The 20,227-nt window shown below is 48.3% G+C and overlaps 1 protein-coding gene across 24 annotated transcripts in view; it reads left to right on the forward strand.

The window, feature by feature from the left end:
- The window catches only part of mypn (myopalladin), an 828,299-nt gene that overhangs the window by 688,943 nt on the left and 119,129 nt on the right, over window positions 1-20,227 (forward strand). For 18 of the 24 annotated variants that reach the window (XR_015079259.1, XR_015079260.1, XM_085994999.1 and 15 more), the window contains 3 exons: window positions 1,255-1,399; window positions 3,793-3,891; window positions 5,206-5,256. Coding sequence is in view for 22 of the 24 variants with exons in the window: in XM_085994999.1 (XP_085851125.1) it covers window positions 1,255-1,399; window positions 3,793-3,891; window positions 5,206-5,256 (295 nt within the window). In the remaining 2 variants the exon portion in view is untranslated. The remainder of the gene's footprint in view (window positions 1-1,254; window positions 1,400-3,792; window positions 3,892-5,205; window positions 5,257-20,227) is intronic. The other 6 variants (XM_085995009.1, XM_085995012.1, XM_085995015.1 and 3 more) reach the window with 3 other exon arrangements.

A 20,227-nucleotide genomic window follows, 5' to 3' on the forward strand; every position in this document is an offset into this window, starting at 1 on the left:
GGATTTGGGTAATTTGAACATAAGAGCTGCACCATTGACAGTGCTAGTTGGGTCCCTACCCTGGGGTTCTAGCAGGATTTCAGAGTGGCACCTTGTCAGGGAAGCACCAGCCAGTCTGGCTGAAGTAGTAAAAGTGCCAGAAATTTATTAAAATGCCCTCTTTTGCCACTCTGCCTGTCGATTGCTGTTTGGAAACAATGGTGGGCCCTACTTGCGGCTTTGTACCACCTGCATGCCTGCTTCATACAGACAATACTGCTGGCTGTGCAGGAGATTTCTGGGGGAGCCCAGCATCCTGCCAGTTGAGGGGGCATGTCATAATGTCAGGACAGAGTGGGTAGGGGCACGCCAATCAGAATTTGTCTTTGTGGACAGCCTGAACAGACAGAAACCCAACAGAAATGGGCTCCACCCCGAATTCCTGCCCCCTCACTTGCTATCCCAGATTTGTGTCTCAAGATACCAGGTTTCTAGGTTACTAATCATACCATAGACCACATAACAATTTCATTATGTTTGAGTACTTGACTTTATTGTCTGCATACACCCACATATAATGTTTACCAAGTAAGGTCATCGATACCTTTTACTGTTACTTTGATGAGGTATATCCACTATCTAATAAAATATACCTTCACTATCATGTTTAACTGGTTTTATTTTGATGCAAATTTATACATTAATAATCCAATGAAATGAATCACATAATTTAGAACAGACATAAATTCTGCTTAATGGTAACTGCTAAGCCAGTGTCAAGATGGTGAAATTTCTGCTCATTGAGTTGAGTGTTGGGGAGTGAAACAATTTTCCAACTTCTAGTGCTCCGAGGTTAGATGCAGAATAAAGTTCTCTGTCCTGTGCCTCAACCAAAAAATAGCAGCACTCTGTGGTACCAGTGTTGACTGTTCTGCATCTAATACCAACCATCAGTATAGCCTTTCTGAGTAAGATTGCTAATCTTTGCTAATTATGGGCAATTTTGTGACGTGGGACAACATACACTGGGAACCACTTAAGGTTACCCAAACTCATTTCATATAGGTTTCCAATAGTTGGTAGAATTGGGTTGTCACTGGGGCTGGATTGAAACTCAGGCTCCAGAGGCAATGTGTTAACCGACTGCACCATCCTGGTGCCAAATTAATAATTTATCTTGGAATATATTATATCTCGGTGTGTTACAAATGAAAGAATATTGACTGTTTAAATGTACAAATGTTACAAAGTCCCACTTTTTATTTAATAATGCAGCCCTCCACAAGGTGTCCTGAAGAAAGTGCTCAAATCCCCTCGAACATCCACCAATGATGAAATACGTGATAGCAAGGATGCTGTAATACATGACTTAGACAGAAAGTTACGCTTCAAAGATGATGTTTTCCAAACTGGGCAGCAGGTAAGCGCTTTCTGCACAGAGGGCATCGAAGAATTTTTTTGCTACATTGAAACTGAAAATATATTTAAAATTCCAGTTTCATCAATATTTTGTGAAACATTCTTTTGCAACAACAGAATAATGTTTTAACTACCTAACATTAGAAGTTATCCCAGGGAATTCCTTTGCTTCCCTACTTCCATCATAAAACACAAAAATGATGGTGTGACTTTTAGATTTTTTAAAGAAGTATTAGGATAAATTCAGTGATGCTGCATTCCTGGAACAGCGGCCGAGATTTTCCGGGGGGTCAGCGGGCACGATCGGTGGCGGGTCGGGTGGGAAAGTGATTTTTTTCCCCAGCTGGTTAGGACCCCGCTGTGAACCTGCCGCCACGTGCCTTTACCAAATGTCGGGTCTGTGAGCGCTGAGCAGACCCAACACGCAGCAGCGGGGGAGCCAATTTAAATGATTAATGGCTTGTTTACAGCCACTTAACAATGGTTTTAAACTGACCTTTTGAATTTGACAGCTCGCCCACGGTTTTCACGCTGTTGCTAAACCATGTCTGTAAGCTGCGGCGGAAGGCCAGTGGCCATTGAATCAGCTAATGAGTTGACAGATTTAAATGTAAAGTAAAAGCTCCCACCTTACAAAAATATCTTCCCTCAACCACAAGCTCTTCCTCACTGCATTTCCACAACAGATTCACCATGCTGCAAGTCTTTACACAAATTTCCATCCAGTCTGACCTCATTACCTCTCTCACTATTGACAGATTGCTTCTGTCATCTCTACTTCACCTGCCATCTATTCCACCAGCATGGGTGCCCTTTATACTCTCTCACCTTGGTCCTCAGAATCCCACCACGATCAGCCCCAACACCAGCAGCACCAGGCACACCAGCAGCAACAACAACAACTCCAACCTTCTCCACAATCAACTGATGCTGCACAGGACAGAGGGCATCAGCACCCTACCACATTGCTGCCCGGAAGGCCAGGGATGTCCTCAGCATGGCCAGATTTACTTCACTTGACACTGTACACCCTGGCTGCCACATGATGCGCCAGGTTGGCACCAGCCCACACCAACACCATAAAGCATCCCTACAATGCCCAAGCCATTCCTTTCACACTCATCACCATTGCGGGGGGTACCGTTATGTCTCACCATTCACTGCAACTCACTAAGCCACTTCCAAAGGTGCACATAAATCTGTCCAAAAACAAGTGTTGAAAATAAAGGTTTCAATGTTTGACAGCGCATTAACAGAAACTTTATATGGACATTGCATAAAACACCTGAGTGCCTACCCGTGCGTGTTGTTAGTTGGTATGATTACACTAGGATGAGGGTGAGTGTAAGGGGTGGCTAATGAGATGGGGATGTGATAATATAGATAGAGAGAGAAAGGGATGGGTGGAGTTCCAAGGTAAGTTGGTGTGAGTAATGATGTGCAGGAGTAGGGTAGGGAAGGCAGAGTGATGGAGATGTGACGAGAGGCACAGCAGGATGAGGTTGAGTGTGGCTTTTTACTAACGTTTCATGATCTACTGAGATCATTGAAATGTTTGCGGCACTGCACCCAGGATCTCCTGACCACATCCCTGTTTGTGCCCTCTTCTGCAATGTGCAAGCAGGCTGTGTTGATATCCTGGGAGGTTCTCTTTCGCCCATGGAAAGGGAAGTGGACCTCCCTGCGTGCTCTGACTCCTTCCATAAGCATATGGAGGAAGTCATGGGAGAGCCTGGGTGCAGTCATTGTTAGTGTTTGCAGCACCTCAATGCTGTAGAACACTGACAACATAAATGTCAAAATAAATTTGGACATTTTCCCCTTAAGGAAACTGGCCGATGACACGTCATCAAATGATGTCACCAGACCCACTTCCTCTAATTGACCAGCAAACGCGCTGTGCGGGCTTAACAAGCCCCAACAAGGGAAATTCATTTCACAGAGCGGAATGGAGCTAGCAGCAGGGTCGGGACCCGCCACCGACGTCATCCGCCACAACCCCACCGAGGTCAGCAAAATCGCGTCCAGAGTCTTGCTCAATGGCAGTGTGAGTCCTTCAGCATTATATGGCCCATTCTGCACCCTTTAGTCCCATCAAGTGAGTCTGAAAGACGAGAAATTCAGCATCACTAAATTTACCTCAAAGGATCTATTAAGTACTGCTATAGCCGGTTACTACAGGCTTATTGCCATGAGATAATAGTTACAGCAGAGGATGTTGGTCAATTTGAAATTGTTTGCTGTGTTTGGAGTTGTCATTTTAGAGGATCATCATAAGATTACACTAATACCCAAGATATGTTCTAGAAGTGATACTTCATTCTGTTGAAGTATTCTGCTATCTGCTTATATTGCTATAAAACTATTGTCTAATCACTTGCTTCCCTTCGATAGAGAATAACTTTTGAGGATAAAATGGCCCGCAGATTTCTTGGACCTAATTCTCCTTCAATCTTTAATTTTGATGAGGTAGAGGATATTGCAGCATCACAGGTATAACACCCCTTTTTCAGTTCTCTTTCTTTGTCTCGCCTTTGTTTGCTGAGCAATACCATTTGAATCAATTCCATTTGAAAATACTCAATTGCTGCAATTAACATTTAACAAGTCATCTGCAAACTATTAAATTAGTTTGATGGACACGAGTGTATTCAAATATTTAACATCTGTTCATTGCATACAGATCTAATCTGCACCATATGAAATGAAGCACCATTAATATTTTGTACTCGGTGTGCACAGAGATTGCAAAACACAACCACCTGCCTTTTGTAAGAAATGACTAGGCATTAATATGTTGGCCATCCCACAGAAAGCCTCTAATAACCCTGAGTGTGAAGTTGGAGTCTAGATCTAAGACAGATTGAATTTGCTTCTATTCAAAAGTTGTCTCTGAATGTTTTGCTTAAGTTATATAGTCTGAATATATGATGATTGGCTGTCACATCCATCACATTGCTCAAGCTTAGCATGGTAGGATCTAACTAGATCAATGCACTATACATCCAGACACTATATTTTGGTTATTAATCTGGAACATAATGGTATGATAGGATGCTTTCCATAATTTTATAGAATGATAGCCATCCATTTATCTATCCAATCAATCCATCCAAGCCATTCATCCATCTGTTCAAGGCATCCATACAATCAATCCATCCATCCATGCCATCCTTCAAATCCATCAATCAATCCATCCATCTAAGACACCATCCATCCTTTGGTCCATCTGTTCAAACTATCCATCCAAGTCACCCCTCCAATCCATCCACCCATCCATCCATGTCATTTTTCCAATCTATCTATCTAATCCATCTATTTAATCCAGCCATCTAATCCATCCAGCCCCATCCTTCCATCCACCCGGTCCATCCATATAATCCATCCTTTCATCTAATATATCCATGCATCAAATCCAGTCATCCATCCAACCAATCCATCCATCTACTCCATCCATCTATCCAATTCATCCATCCATCAATCTATTTATCCCCTAAATGCATCTAATCTATTCACCCATCCATCTAATCTTTCAACCCATCCATCCAATCTACCCATCTAGCTATCCACCCTTCTATCCACCCATACATGCATGCATCCAATACATCCATGTATCCATCTATCCATTCATCTGTCCAATCCAATCCATCCATCTACCATCCACCCCTTTTGTGCATCCATCTATTGTTCTTTCTTATCTACAGATTCCCAATGAAGGTTCCCCATGATCCAAGGGCTAGCTTCTTGTTTCGATAAAATTATAGCATTTAGAATCAGACATTTATTAAACTCTTTTTACACCTGCAGGACTTTAAATATCTGATAGAATCAACTCGCAACAGTCTTGGTCAACAACAGGTTAAGTCCAAAGCCACGTTTTATTACTTCTTCTTTGTTTCAGAGCCGTTTCTCATCTTTCTGTTTTACATTACTAGATGTGGTGCTAGGGCATATTGCAGCCAACTGCATGAGGAATCAATGTGCCAGCTCTAAAAAGCTTCCATTCATGGTCATGAAAGGTGAAGCTATCTTTTGGAGATGGAATCTTTGGAGAGCCTTCAATCCTGGGATTGCAGTGTTGCTTGCCTGAGCCCGCTCAGCAGCCATTCGTCAAATGTTGCATGCTTTCTTGCTGTTTAATTTCTTTATACCTGCTAGTTTTAGATGGCTGTCTCCTGAACTGCTTATTTTTTCCCAAAAGAACCTTTTCTTTACATTAGTTCTAAATGAACCATGAAAGTTTGATCCGAACACTAACAACAGAATTGTCTAGTGTAGTGATCCTGCCACTAACAAATACAATATTAAAAAATACAATATTGCAGTTACCTATCATCCCTATCTCAAGCTTTGCTGATCTACACTGGCTCTCTATCCCCCCAATACATCGATTTCAAAATCCTTAAAATTTTTCTCCTTTATGCAGTCCCTTGGGGAACTTGAGGACACAGTTTAAACTTAACGAACATGGGCAAGATTTCAGATTAAATTGTGAGATGAGATGGTTTGGTTTCACAGAGTAGCTTACATGTGGAACAGACTGTGGAATTCTCTGCCACAGAGGGCGGTGGAGGCCAGTTCATTAAATATATTCAAGAAGGAGTTGGATATATTTCTTAAAGCTAAAGGGATCAAGGGATATGGGGAGAAGGCAGGGACAGGGTACAGAATTTGGATGATCAGCCATGATCTCATTGAATGGCGGAGCAGGCTCGAGGGGCCGAATGGCCTACTCCTGCTCCTATCTACTATGTAATGGCCTTGAAATTTCGGTCGGTGGCGTAGCTACGGAGTACGACGCCGACCTCTGAACAAAATCCGCACTTACCTGGTGCGAGGCCCCAAATGAATACTTGCTTTGAAATACTGTAGAGTTGTGCACAGCGTAGTGGCCCACTGTTGTGCGTAAGCGTACCTGGGATCATGTGGGGCGCTGCTCCTTTCACTAGCCAATCAGGAAGCAGAAATCTCTGATGCCCGACATCAATCAAATTTTAAACTAAACGGTGTGAATATTTATTTGACAATTTATTTAACAAGTGCAGTACTTGGCTTTAAAAAGCACAGGGAATACTTTGAAGTAAGTACATTTATTTGCTGGTAGACTCTGCAAGATTAAAAAAAAAAGATTAAAACATCTCGGCCTAGAAATTCAGTGGGCTGCGCCACCAGTTAGCGCCTAAAGATGGCACTCAGTGGCTTTAGCGCCACTGGCCACGCCTCCCGCGATATTTAGTGGGGCGCTAATGGCGGCGTTAGCCTGTTGTGCTGCGCCGCCACCGATGATGTCATCGGTGCGCGCAGCGCCCCGCTACCGCCCCGATCGCGATATTTGGTAGCGCCCGCCTCTGTAGCACCGTTCGCAAATCGCGCCCGGTTCACGGGGCCTACCTGTGGCAGGAGTGGCGCAAATTAAGGTGGAGGTGCGGGGCGGCCGTCTTTTTCGGCGGCCGCCTGCTAGCACCTCTGTCCCTGGCCTCCTGATCTCCCCCCACGGCAGTGCCGGCTGTTTTCCGAGAGCCCGGCACTTCTCCTTGGTGCCGGGCTCTTTTGCCGGCACTCGTGATCGGAGATCGCGCTGCAGCAGGCCCCTCCCCCTTAAGAATGGGAGGAAGGCCTGCAGTACTGCAGCGCGCCATGCCGCAGCGTGTGGCACTGCGGCACGTTGCGCTGCGATATTCAGTTTCAGCGCCCTAAGAGGGACGCGGAGCGCCTCGAGCAGTGCCCCATATCCCTCTTGGGGCGCACAAGATGAATTTCCGGCGGTCGCAACTGCTCCGATCGCAGCGGTAATTCCGGCGCCCAGGCAAGCTGGGCGCCACGTTTGCGGCTACGCCGAATTTCTCCCCCCTCATTCCTCAAACCGAGCCTTTACAGCTGCCTGGTAGGTTGATACATGGCACTTTTAGGTGTTCGTTTTTAATTATTCATACATTTTTCTCATCCCCCTCTCCCCTTATGCTGTGCAAACTGTTACGTCCGTGTATAATGAGACACAGACTGCGGAGAATGGTATAACAGGTGTTTACTCAACGTGGCTCACACTGCAACTGATTTGTACAGATTACTACTCAGTGTTATATACAGGTGTGGTCACTGCCGGTACTGCAGTATACATGAGCTGTAAAACATAGTTCCCCCCTTAAAGGTATATACATTACAATTCCTCCCCTTTTAGATTAACAGTACCATAACACTCATTTAACAATTAAATATCAAACTAATTACAATTAACACTTTTAATATGCAACATTAGCTGAAAATAGTCTATTTATATATTCAGTCTTTGGGGAGGCTTCCTGATCCTTTCTGGATAGCGCCTTTCCCGAGTGTCTTGCTCTTGGTGCGGAGGCGATTCTGGCCCCTTGTTGTCGGTTGGTTCAACAGCTTCCGATACTACTGTTTCTGGGGTAGATGCTACCTGTACGTCGGGTTCATCATCAGGTACGTATGGGCGAGGCATGGGGTTGACTTGTTCCAGTGACTCTAGGACCTGGTCAGCATGGCGTCTCTGATGCGCTATCAATTACTCATAAAAGACTGAGAGTTAGAAGAGTAACTAAAGGCTTTTATTAACAACAGAATGGAGGTCTGCCTCGAGTGGTCGACCGGTCCAGGATCCAAAGGGCTGGGGAGCAGTCACCTTTATACTAGGACCTGTGGGAGGAGTCAGCCGAGGCATGTCCAGGCATGTACACAGTGGAATACAAACAGGACAAACAGGAATACAAACAGTGGTTTACCACAGTCTCACGATGCTCTCCCCAACGTCCACTGTGTACATTAGTGGCCCCTGCCGTGTGCATATCGTTCCTGGCTGCCATTTTTCTGTTTGGTAGTCACGGGCCAAGACTGGTTGCCCTACATTGAAGCTCCTTGTTGGCTTCTCATGGATGTGCTGGAATTGCTTACTCTCAACATCTCTTCGTATGTTTGGTCTGAGCAAATCCAGGCGAGATCTTAACCTTTGGTTAAAGAACATCATGGCTTGGGCCTGGTTGGTGACTGCATGTGTCGCATTCCGGTAGGCGAACAGGAAATTGTCCACCTTGTGCTGCAGCGGAATGTTGTCATTGTACATAACCTTAATTGCCTTCTTAAAGGTTTGTACGAACCTCTCAGCCAATCCATTTGTGGCTCGATGATATGGGGCGGATGTGTAATGCTTTACCCCATTCTTTTTCAAGAACCTCCGGAACTCTTCGGACACAAACTGTGGTCCATTGTCGGAGCAAATCTGTTCTGGCAAGCCATTCCTGGCAAAAATGGTCCGTAGGACTGCAATAGCTTTCTCCGTGGTGGTGGAGGACATTTTGATGATCTCAGGCCATTTCCAGTGCGCATCCACGGCTATTAAAAACATTGAGTCCATGAATGGACCAGCAAAATCAATATGCACCCATTGCCATGGAGATGAGGGCCACTCCCATGGGTGTAGATGGGCCTGTGGTGGTGCATTTTGGACTTTCTGGCATCCTGAGCAGCTCTTGGTCAGGTCCTCGATTTGTTTATCGATTCCCGGCCACCACACATAAGCCCTGGCTAGGCTTTTCATTTTTACCCCTCCCAGATGACCCGCATGAAGATCATTGAGCACTCTATCCCTTAACTTGGGTGGAATTACCCCTCGGGATCCACACATCAAGGTCCCCCGGCACACTGACAGCTGTTCTCTCCTTGTCGAGAATGCTGGCAACAGTGAGTCGCCATGTGCTGGCCATCCCTTCACCGTCAAATCATATACCCGAGACAGTGTCGGGTCATTTCGGGTTTCCTTTTCGATACAAGCGTTAGTTACCGGTAGGTATTCAACTATAGTCGAATGGAATATTTCGACAGGATCCACTGCTGGTGCTTCCTCCGCAGTAGGCAGTGGCAGGCGTGATAGCCCATCAGCACTTCCATGCTGTTTCGTGCCCTTATATTCAATCTCATAGTGGTGCGCCCCTAGAAAAAGTGACTATCTTTGTAGTCGTTGCGCACTCATCACCGGAACGCCCTTCTTCGGATTAAAAATGGAGACAAGAGGCTGGTGATCAGTCAGCAAGGTGAATTTCTGTCCGTGCAGATAGTGATTGAACTTTCTCACTCCCCACACTAGGCTGAGGGCCTCCCTGTCAATCTGGGCGTAGTTACGCTCGGCTGAGGTTAGTGATCGTGACGCAAAGGCTATTGGCTTCTCTGAGCCGTCCGAGAATTTCTGCAACAGCACCGCTCCAATGCCGTAGGGTGACGCATCACATGCCAACCGAATTGGTAATGCTGGATTGTAATGGGCCAATACCTCTTTCGATGTGATTAGTATTTTGCTCTTCTGGAAAGCTCGTCTACATTCGTCACTCCACTTCCATGGCACCCCAGTTTGCAGTAAGGTTTTCAGTGGGTGTAGTATTGTAGACAAATTTGGCAAGAACCTATGGTAGTAGTTTACCAGTCCGAGGAACGACCTCAGTTGTGACACATTTTCCGGTGCTGGAGCCTTGACTACTGCCTCAATCTTCTCTGGGGACTTATGTAACCCCTCTTTATCTATAACGTGGCCACAATACGAGATCTGTTTTCTAAAATACTCGCATTTGGGGCGGTTAGCTCGGAGCCCATATTCCTGCAATCTAGTGAGCACCTGCTCCAGGTTGGCAAGGTGATCACTGTCATTTTCGCCCGTGACCAGGATGTCGTCCAAATAACACTGGGTTCCTGGGATCCCTTGCAGGACTTGTTCCATTGCCCTCTGCCAAATAGCCGGAGCTGATGCTACCCCGAATACCAGCTGGTTGTATTGGTAGAGATCTTTATGGGTGTTGATTGTGAGGTATTTTTTTGATGCTTCTTCTACCATCCAATTGCAGATACACCTGGGCCAGATCAATCTTAGTGAAGCGTTTCCCTCCAGATAGCGAGGCGAAAATATCTTCAATCCGCGGAAGTGGACATTGTACGGTGTGAAGGACCGGGTTCACTGTTACCTTAAAGTCCCCATGGATGCGAACCTTCCTTGGTTCCCCAGGCGTGCTGCTCAACAACTTTTTCATCACAGGGACGATGGGTGTAGCCCACTCGCTCCAGTCTACCATGGACAGTACACCTGAATGTTCCAGACTCTCCAGCTCTGCTTCGACGGCTGGGCGGATCGCATAAGGTACCGGTCTGGCCTTAAAAAATTTTGGGCTTGCGTTTTCTTCAATTTTAATTGTCGCTGTCATGCCTTTTAGTGTTCCGAGTCCTTGCTGGAACACTTCTTTCGCGTCAGTTAGAATCTTTGACAGTCGCCCAGGTGTGACGTCGTCATCCTTTTTGTCAGCCACAGTCAGTGCCTGTATGGAATTCCAATCCAGTTGTATTTTCCAGATCCATTCACATCCCAGTAATGGTGGTCCTCCATCTTGCAATACATACAGGTCTAGTTTTGGTGTTTCCTTACCGTTATATATAACGGTCACCCTTATTTTTCCTTTGGGGTAGACTTTTTGCCCCGTGTACGTCTTCAAAATAATTTTTGTGTCTCTCAAGTGTATGTGTGAGAATAGCCGCTCGTAGTCCCATCGGTTTATGACTGTTAGGGCTGATCCTGTGTCCAATTCCATCTTTACCTGGATTCCTGCTAGCTTGAGAGTGACCCAAATGTTTTGGTGATCCTCCGTTGTGATCACATTATGTAGTTTCAGACAACTCAGTTCCCTGCTTTCAGAGTCGTTATCACTCTTTTGTTCGTCTGAACTATTCTCCGTTATCTTATGTACCTTCTTGTACTTTCCTTTGGTCGGTTTCTTATTGCTGGTCTTCTTTCCCGACCTGCAGACTCGTGCTATGTGTCCTACTTTTCCACAATGTCTACACACTTTGTCTTTGAACCAGCAATCATTCTGGTCGTGTGTTGTTCTGCCGCAGCGATAGCACTTCTCTGTTCCATATGACATTTCGTTTGTGCCATATTCTTGCGGTCTCTGTTGTATCTCTGCAGCACCCCGTGCTGCTGCTTCATATGATACCGCAATGCTGAAAGCCTTTTCCAGCGTAAGGTCCTTTTCAGATAAAAGCCATTTCTGGGTTCCTTCACTTTGAAGCCCACACACAAACTTGTCCCTTAAGGTATCTGCCAGTCCCGCTCCAAACTGGCAGTGTTTCGATAGTTTGCGCAGTTCTGTTAAATAATCAGCATTGCTTTCATACTTATGCTGGTTCCGTTTGTGAAACTTGAATCTTTCTGCTATCAGCAGCGGTGTGGGGTTTAAATGTTCCTTTAGTATCGTTACTATGTCTTCAAAACTCTTTTCCATTGGCTTCGTTGGGGTTACTAGATTTCGTAATAAACCATACGTCTTTGCACCCATTAAATTTAACAATACTGACGCTTTCTTGTCATCTGACACCCCATTTGCCTTGCAGTACACCTCTATTCGTTCGACATATGTAGTCCAATCTTCAACTTCATTGTCAAATGCGGTGACACTGCCACTCTTCGGCATTTTGGGTGTGGTTTAAAATGGCATCTCCCAATGGCTTAAAATGGCGTCTCCCGCGCTTTCCTTCCTCCCCCGCTGCTGCCGACGCCACTCCTGGCGGTTCTCGTGGCAATGGCGGCACCCTGTAGGTTTCGCGTGCTTCTCCTGCGCTGCTGCCAACGCCGCTCTCGGTGGTCCTCGTGGCAATGGCGGTGCCTCGTGTGTTTCTGCACGTCTCTCTCCCTCTCTCCGACGCTGCTCGGCCCCTGAACACCGGCTGCACCCTGTGTGCTCTCCCCTCTCTCTCTCTCCCCCGTCGACGCTGCTCGGCCCTTTGCTGTGCCGCTCGGTCGGGCTCTAGCCCGCCGCTGTCCGGGAAGGGTCTGCGCACTACCTGTTGCCAGCCCGTTTCGCTGGACCACCTCGACTGGAAAGCCAAGCCTGGCTCTCGACAGCCTCCCCCGCAATTCTCGAGTCTCTGCTGGATGACTGATGTGGTTGCCCGTGGTCGACGCCCGAGTCTCTGGCCTTGACCTCCAATCCACTGATCTCCAGGAACGAATCCCCGGGAGGTGATGCAGAGTTGCAGGTAGGTTCGAACCTGCCTCGTCGCCAATGTTACGTCCGTGTATAATGAGACACAGACTGCGGAGAACGGTACAACAGGTGTTTACTCAACGTGGCTCACACTGCAACTGATCTGTACAGATTACTACTCAGTGTTATATACAGGTGTGGTCACTGCCGGTACTGCAGTATACATGAGCTGTAAAACATAGTTCCCCCCCTTAAAGGTATATACATTACACAAACAAGCTCCTGCGCCTGTTTGCACCAGCCGTAAAATTTTCCAGCGTAATTGATGTGCAGTAGGTGGGCACTTAGCCCAACTTCTCGCCAGCAATGAGGATTTGACAGTTGCAGTGGATGATCTGTCTAGTCGGAACTTGACAGATCGCAAGTTTGGGATTTCGTGCATCCGCATGCGGAAATCCAGAACTCGCAGTCAATTTCAAAGGCAGTATGATGCCGTCATACCAACCGCAAATTCTGCGCCAATGTTTATTAAACCCCTTCAAAATTGGAGCTGGATAAATATCTGTCTGGGAACAGGATTGGAATTTTTGCAGATGTAGAAAATGCTGGAAATGCACAGCAGATCTGTAAGGAGAAAAGACAGATTGTCATTTAAGTAAGACTTGTCAGAACTGGAAACTGAAAGACAAGCAAACCCTTTAGAAGGGTTGGAAAAGAAAAAGAAACAAATGTGGAGATAGGAACAAGCAAAGTTTGAAATACTTAAATATTTCACTGAACATAATGGTTCTTGTGCTGCTACCTTTTGCAGACAAGATTCTCCTGGATTGAACAATGGAAATGTGGGAATGGAAATATATTCTGGAATTTTGCTTATTTATCTGTATACAGAACTTTCCCTCAGGAGATTAAATGGGTGGGATAGGCTCCAAGATAAGGGGGATTGAGTATGGACTGGAAGCAGAAAACTGAATGATCCTTTCTTGCTCTGTGCTTTCATGTGTCCTTATTTACACTCTTCCTGCTCCCCACATCAGTCCATATGATGATATCAATGACAGTATTAAAAAATAGAAACAAGGTGCACAGAGGACTGGGAGAGGCTGTTAAATACAGAATTAGGTGGAATCATAGAACATACAAAAAGATCTAAGTTAGGTTTGCAGTGCATGTGTGTAAATACACAAAGTCTGGTTAATAGGATTGATGAGCTGCAGGCGCAACTAGCCATGTGGGAATACAAAGTAGCGGTGATAACTGAGACCTGGTTCAAAAAGGGGAGGATTGGATGCTTAATATTACTGTGTAGGTGTCTTCACACTACTACGAAAATACTGCGGTTGAAACTGACAGTTAAACAAACGTGGTTTAATGTACTGAAACAGTTACAAACTATTGCATCTTGACCGAACAGTAATGAATAGAGGAGACGGAATGTACCTTTTACTATTTACTGAATAAATGGATGGACATTACAGCACATTGTCTGCATGGCAGAACCCGAAACTGAAAGTGAAAGACAAAGTAAAACCGAGCCTCCCAGCACCCCCTTCAGGTAACACCCGGGAACTGGGACAAACTTAATTGAAGCAAAACTCAAAACACAACACTCCTTTCCCCCAGATAAAACCCCTTAGTCCTCCAGGCGTCTGGGACGGAATCTAACCCGACTTGAGCGCCACTGGACAGGCATAGTCGGGGTGCCACTGCTAGCCGCAGGAAAACCTTCCTCCATGGCTGATGACTCCATGGCTGATGACTCCATGACACCTTCTGTCGATGTGGCTTCCATCGTTGTTGCAGGAAGCAGGCCATCACTGCCTGGCAGAGGTGGCGGAGACAATGGCCTAGCCTGTGACGTCTCTGTTACTCTCACCGGAGTACGACCCCGTAGCTGATCTACGTGGTGTCTGTGTAGCTGGCCATCAGGTGTACGGACGCTGTACGACAGGGGACCCGTGGCCTGCTCCATCATGGCAGGCATCCATTTGTCCCCTCCTGCATAGCAACGGGCAAACACAGTCTCTGACGGCTCGAACTGCCTGGCGGTGCCCTGGTGCTTCTTAGCCAGCTCTTCTTGCTTTGTGTGCATCTCATCCCTGTAGTCCGGGTGTAGCCGGTCCAGTGCAGTCAGCCGGCGACCCATCAGCATCTCGGCAGGACTCTTCCCCTTTGCTGAGTTTGGTGTGGTATGCTGTGATAACAGGAACCTGGCCAATCTGGTTTGCCAGTCCCCCACCGATATCCTCACCAGTGCCTCTTTTGTGGTTTGCACCATCCTCTCTGCCTGCCCGTTAGAGGAGGGGTGATAGGGCGCTGTGGTCACGTGGCGGATCCAATTTCTGCCTGCAAAAGCCTTGAACTCCGCTGACGTGAAGGCTGCTCCATTGTCCGAAACCAGCACGTCGGGGACCCCATGTGTGGCAAACAGCAAACGCAACGCATTGATCACTGCACTGGATGTCATGGAGCTCATGATAGCCACCTCCAGCCATTTCGAATGAGAATCCACCACTATCAAAAAGACCTTCCCCTGAAATGGCCCTGCAAAGTCAATGTGGAGTCTTGACCATTTACAAGTGGTCCACTCCCAGGGGTGAAGGGGAGCCTTGGATGGGCTATGGCGAGTCAGCTGACATGTCTCACAGCTCTTTACCACCTCCTCCACGTCTCGGTCCAACCCCGGCCACCAGACGTAGCTTCTCGCCAACGCCTTCATGTGCACAATCCCAGGGTGTGAGTCATGCAGCATTTTCAGCACCTCCTCTCTTGCGGCAGCAGGAACCACCACACGGCTTCCTCAGAGCACGCAGTTCTTGTGTGCAGACATTTCATGGCGCCTCTGAACGAAGGGCTTGAAATGCTCCTCCTGGACCTCGGAGGGCCAGCCATGCAGCAGCCAGCGTAACACTCGTGATAAGACTGGATCTTTCTGTGTGAGACTGCCAATCCGCTGGGCATGAAGTGGGGCCTCCGGAACCTCCTCCAGTAGCAGCACCTCCAGGGGTGGTGGCATCTCAGCCATCGGCCGGTTCAAAGGCAAGCGACTCAGAGCATCAGCATTGGCCAGCATCTTCCCAGGCCTGTCGCAAAGTTCATAACTGTAGGCCCCCAACATCAGACTCCACCGAAGCATACGCGGTGATATGATCTGGGGCATGGGCTTGGAATGATGCAGGAGCCCCAAGAGTGGCTTGTGGTCTGTGTAGATGACGAACTGTCTCCCTAACAGGTACTGGCTGAACTTATTTACCCCAAATATGATGGCTAGGGCCTCCTTGTCAATCTGGGCGTAATTACGTTCTGTTGTTGAGAGTGTTCTTGAGGCAAAACTGATAGGCGCTTCCCGGCCATCTGGCTCTATGTGACCCAACAGAGCTCCCAGCCCGTATGGTGAGGCATCACACACCAACACCAATGGCTTGTTTTCATCATAGTGTGCCAGAACCTTATCTGCTTGTAGCAGTTCCTTTGCCTGTCTGTAGGCTGTTTCATGAGCTGAGGTCCAGTTCCACACTGTTGCTTGGTCTAACAGCCTGTGCAGTGGCTCTAAGATTGTGCCTTTGCCCTTGAGAAAACAACTGTAGAAGTTTAACAGTCTGAGGAATGCCTGCAGTTCGGTCTTGTTCTTGGGGGTGGGAGCGCTCCTGCTAGCCTCCACCTTCTCCGTAGTTGGATGCACACCGCCTTTGTCCACTCGGAATCCCAAGAACTCCACCCCATTGGCAGCGAACACACATTTTTCCTTCTGAAGGTGTAGTCCTACCTCAGCCAGCTGGCGTAGTACTTCCTGCAGCCGCTCATCATGGGCTTCCTGTGTCTTGCCTGTAATCAGTATGTCATCCAAGTAAGGCTGAACTCCCGGAACACCAGCCAACAGGGTGTCCATGAACCTCTGAAAGATTGCTACAGCCGTAGACACCCCAAACTGCAGCCTTGTGGCTCGGAAAAGTCCTCTGTGGGTGTTGATTGTCAACAGCTCGGCTGACTCTTCATCCAGGACCAGTTACTGGTATGCTTGCTTGAGATCCAGCTTGGTGAACAGAGTGCCTCCAGCCAGTGTTGAAAACAGCCATGTAACTGTTGGTAAGGGATACACATCTGGTAACACAGCAGTATTAACCGTACATCTGTAATCTCCACAGATTCGCAGGCCCCCATCCTTCTTTGCAATGGGCATGATAGGGGTGGCCCAACGGGAGTTCTTCACTGGCAAGAGAACCCCTTGGTTCACCAGCTTATCCAGGGCCTCATCCACCTTCTTGCGCAATGCAAAAGGAACTGGTCGCGCCTTGAAGAACTTAGGCGCTACCCCTGGGTCCACTTCGATTGAGACTGGTGGTCCCCGACAGGCCCCGAACTCACCAAAAACCTCTTCATAGTTCTCCAACATAGGCATTATGGGCTGTCGCTGTACCGTGTGTACTCCTGTCACTTCAATACCGAGGAGCTCAAACCAATCTCTGCCCAGCAGGCTTGTGCCCTGCCCCACCACCACATAAAGTGGAAGTGTGTCCTTGACTGCCTGATACTTAACTTCCACATGAATGATACCCAGCACCTGGAGTTGAGCTTGGGACCACTGTCGTAGCACGCCGCTGACCTGAGCCATCGCCGGGGGTTCACTTGGCCACAGCCTATTATAAGTCTCTTCACTTATCAACGAACACGCTGAGCCTGAATCCACCTCCATGCAGAGCGGTGCCCCATTCATGATCACATTTGCCGTGTATCCCCACCGTCTGTGGGGTAGCTGCTCAGCTTCCGTGGTATACACTGTGTACTCATCGTTGTCCTCCAGTGTCAGGGTGTGTGTCTGCGATGCTTGTGTTGGCTCTGCTGCAGCAGCCTGAGCTTTCTTCATGCAGACACGAGCTATGTGTCCTCTTTTCTTACAGAAATGACATACCGCTGACACAAATTTGCATGTAGTGGAACCATGGAGAGCCCCACAGCGGAAACATTTTCTTCCTGTCTCTTTAGTTGCCTCCATGTCTCTCGCAGCAGCAGCTGCGTGTGTGGTCTTGTGCACCTCCTCGGCGGCCTGAGATGGTGCTGCCTCTGTACGGAGCATACGTGTGTTCATTGATGCAGCCTCTGCTGCTAAAGCCTTCTCCTCGGCCAGCCGGAACGTCAGGACCTTCTCCGCTAACAGCTGTCTCTGCAATGCCGAGTCCAGCACGCCACACACAATCCAATCACGGAGCATATTGTCTAACTGGTCACCAAAATTACAATGTAATGAGCGTTTCCTCAACTCAGCAATGTAACTTGAAATAGATTGTCCAGGCTGTTGTTTACAATTGTGAAAATGGAAACGCTGCACAACCTCTGAGGGTTTTGGGTTAAAATGTTTCTGCAGCTTCTCAATCAAATCAGCATAATCCACCTCACTAGGTTTACGAGGAGCCACCAATGAATGCAGGATGGAGTAAGTAGCAGCTCCGCATACACTTAGCAACACTGAGTGCTTCTTCTCTTTGTCAATATTATTGGCCTCAAAGAAACACCCCAGTCTTTCTGCGTATTCCTCCCATGAACTGTCCTTATCCCCAGAGAACTCTTCAATACGTCCCAAGGTCATCATAGTTTTAATGTGCACTGTCCCTTTAAGATCCACGGACTTTTTTCTTTTTTTAAAAAATTATTTTTCTCCTCCGGCCAGAGTTACAGTTGCTACACTCACGGTAGTTGCCTGGCCCGCGCAATACTCTGTCCGCCATCTACGTCGCAGCTAGCCAACTATCAAAATGCCATTGATGTTGCTAGCTAAGTGGCCCGCTCGTCGCAATTTCCAATATCACGGCTGTAGGTTCGCATGTCTATCTCCGTCCTTCTAGAGAGTTCAACAGCCGCCTCGTCGCCAGTATTGCATCTTGACCGAACAGTAATGAATAGAGAAGACGGAATGTACCTTTTACTATTTACTGAGTAAATGGGTGGACATTACAGCACATTGTCTGCATGGCAGAACCCAAAACTGAAAGTGAAAGACAAAGTAAAACCGAGCCTCCCAGCACCCCCTTCAGGTAACACCCGGGAACTGGGACAAACTTAATTGAAGCAAAACTCAAAACACAACACAAACAAAAGAACGCAGGAGAAACTCCACACAGGTCTGTACACTAGCTGGATACACGAGGACTGACTGAAATGCCCTACCCCCCTGACGTCATGATGTTTCCCGCCGTTGGGGACGTCACGTGACCCGCGTGATGACGTCATCGTGTCAGATCGTGATTTTATCGATCCCATGCTGTTTGAACAGAGCAAACACTTAAAGGTAACAACTATGGTTAAAGACAATTATAAACGTTACTGCAAGAGTCTCTTGATGGCTTTGCCACATACGCCCCCCCAGAATTGTCTTTAACGAGGAACGTCAATCGCAGAGGAGGTCGGACAAGCCTGTTTGACCGACTCCTAAATTCCCGGAGAGGAAAACGCTGAACGGGTGGCGAGCTGGCAGGTAGCACGGTGCGGGTAGGTGCGGTGGTAGCTGGTGGCCGGCCCCGGCGCGGGGGCTGAGCAGGTTCAACTGGCTGTTCGAGGTCCAGGTGCGCAGGCTTGAGGAAATTGACGGAGATGTGATCCGGCTTGCCCCTGAAGTCGATCACGAAACTCTTGTCCCCGGCCTGTAGAACCTGGAACGGACCCGCATATGGAGGTGCGAGCGGGGTACGATGGGCGTCTTGGCGTACAAAGACGAATTTAGCCTTTGACAGCTCCACGGGGACGTTGGAGGGAGGCAAACCGTGCTGCGAGGTCGGAACTGGTCTGAAGAACTGAGCCGCGTCCCGGTGGGTCTCTCGCTGACTGGCTGCAGACCACGGCCGTGTAGGTGATGGCAGGAATTCGCCCGGAACCCGAAGTGGCTAGCCGTAAACCATTTCCGCGGCAGAAGATTGTAAATTCTCCTTCGGCGCTGTGCGCAGTCCCAGCATAACCCACGGCAGTTTATCGACCCATGCCGCATCCAGAAGGCTGGCCCTGAGCGACGCCTTCAATGAACGGTGGAACCGCTCGCACAACCCGTTCGCCTGCGGGTGGTAGGCCGTAGTGCGATGGAGTTTAGTGCCCAATACGGAGGCCACCGCATTCCATAGTTCCGACGAGAATTGCGGCCCGCGGTCGGACGAAATATCCGCTGGAACACCGAAACGGGCTACCCATGATGAAATGAAAGCTCGAGCGACATCCGCAGAGGTGGTAGACATCAGTGGAACCGCCTCTGGCCACCTCGTGGTGTGATCCACCATCGTCAGAAGGTGTGTAAAACCACGGGACGGTGGAAGTGGACCCACCAGGCCGACGTGAACGTGGTCGAACCGCCGCTCTGGTACCTCGAAGGTGGCCAGAGGGGCCCTGACGTGCCGTTGCACCTTGGCCCGCTGACAAACCACACAAGTGTTCGCCCAGTCACGGACGTCTTTGCGTATCCCTCTCCATACGAATTTGGAGACCAGCAGCTTCTGCGACGCACGCACCCCGGGATGCGACAGCCCGTGAATGGCGTCGAAAACGTCTCGGCGCCAGGTCGACGGAACAATCGGACGTGGATCACCCAAGGAGACGTCGCAGAGGAGAGTGGTACCCGCCGAATGGAATGGTACATCTCTCGGCTGAAGGCTGGCGGGGTCAGAACGAAAAGCTTGCGTCTCCGGGTCGGCAGCCTGGTCAGCAGCCATTCTCGCATAATCAATGCCTAATTGAACGGCCTGGACGGCGGCGCGGGAGAGGCAATCCGCTACGACATTGTCCTTGCCGGCCACGTGCCGGACGTCGGTGGTAAACTCGGAAATGTATGTCAGCTGCCTCTGTCGGTTCGGCAGTCTTGGCCATCGCGAACG

This window comes from Somniosus microcephalus, chromosome 8 (assembly GCF_052327205.1).
Source record: "Somniosus microcephalus isolate GS21.2 chromosome 8, FLI_Smic_1.0, whole genome shotgun sequence".
Lineage (NCBI taxonomy): Eukaryota > Metazoa > Chordata > Chondrichthyes > Squaliformes > Somniosidae > Somniosus > Somniosus microcephalus.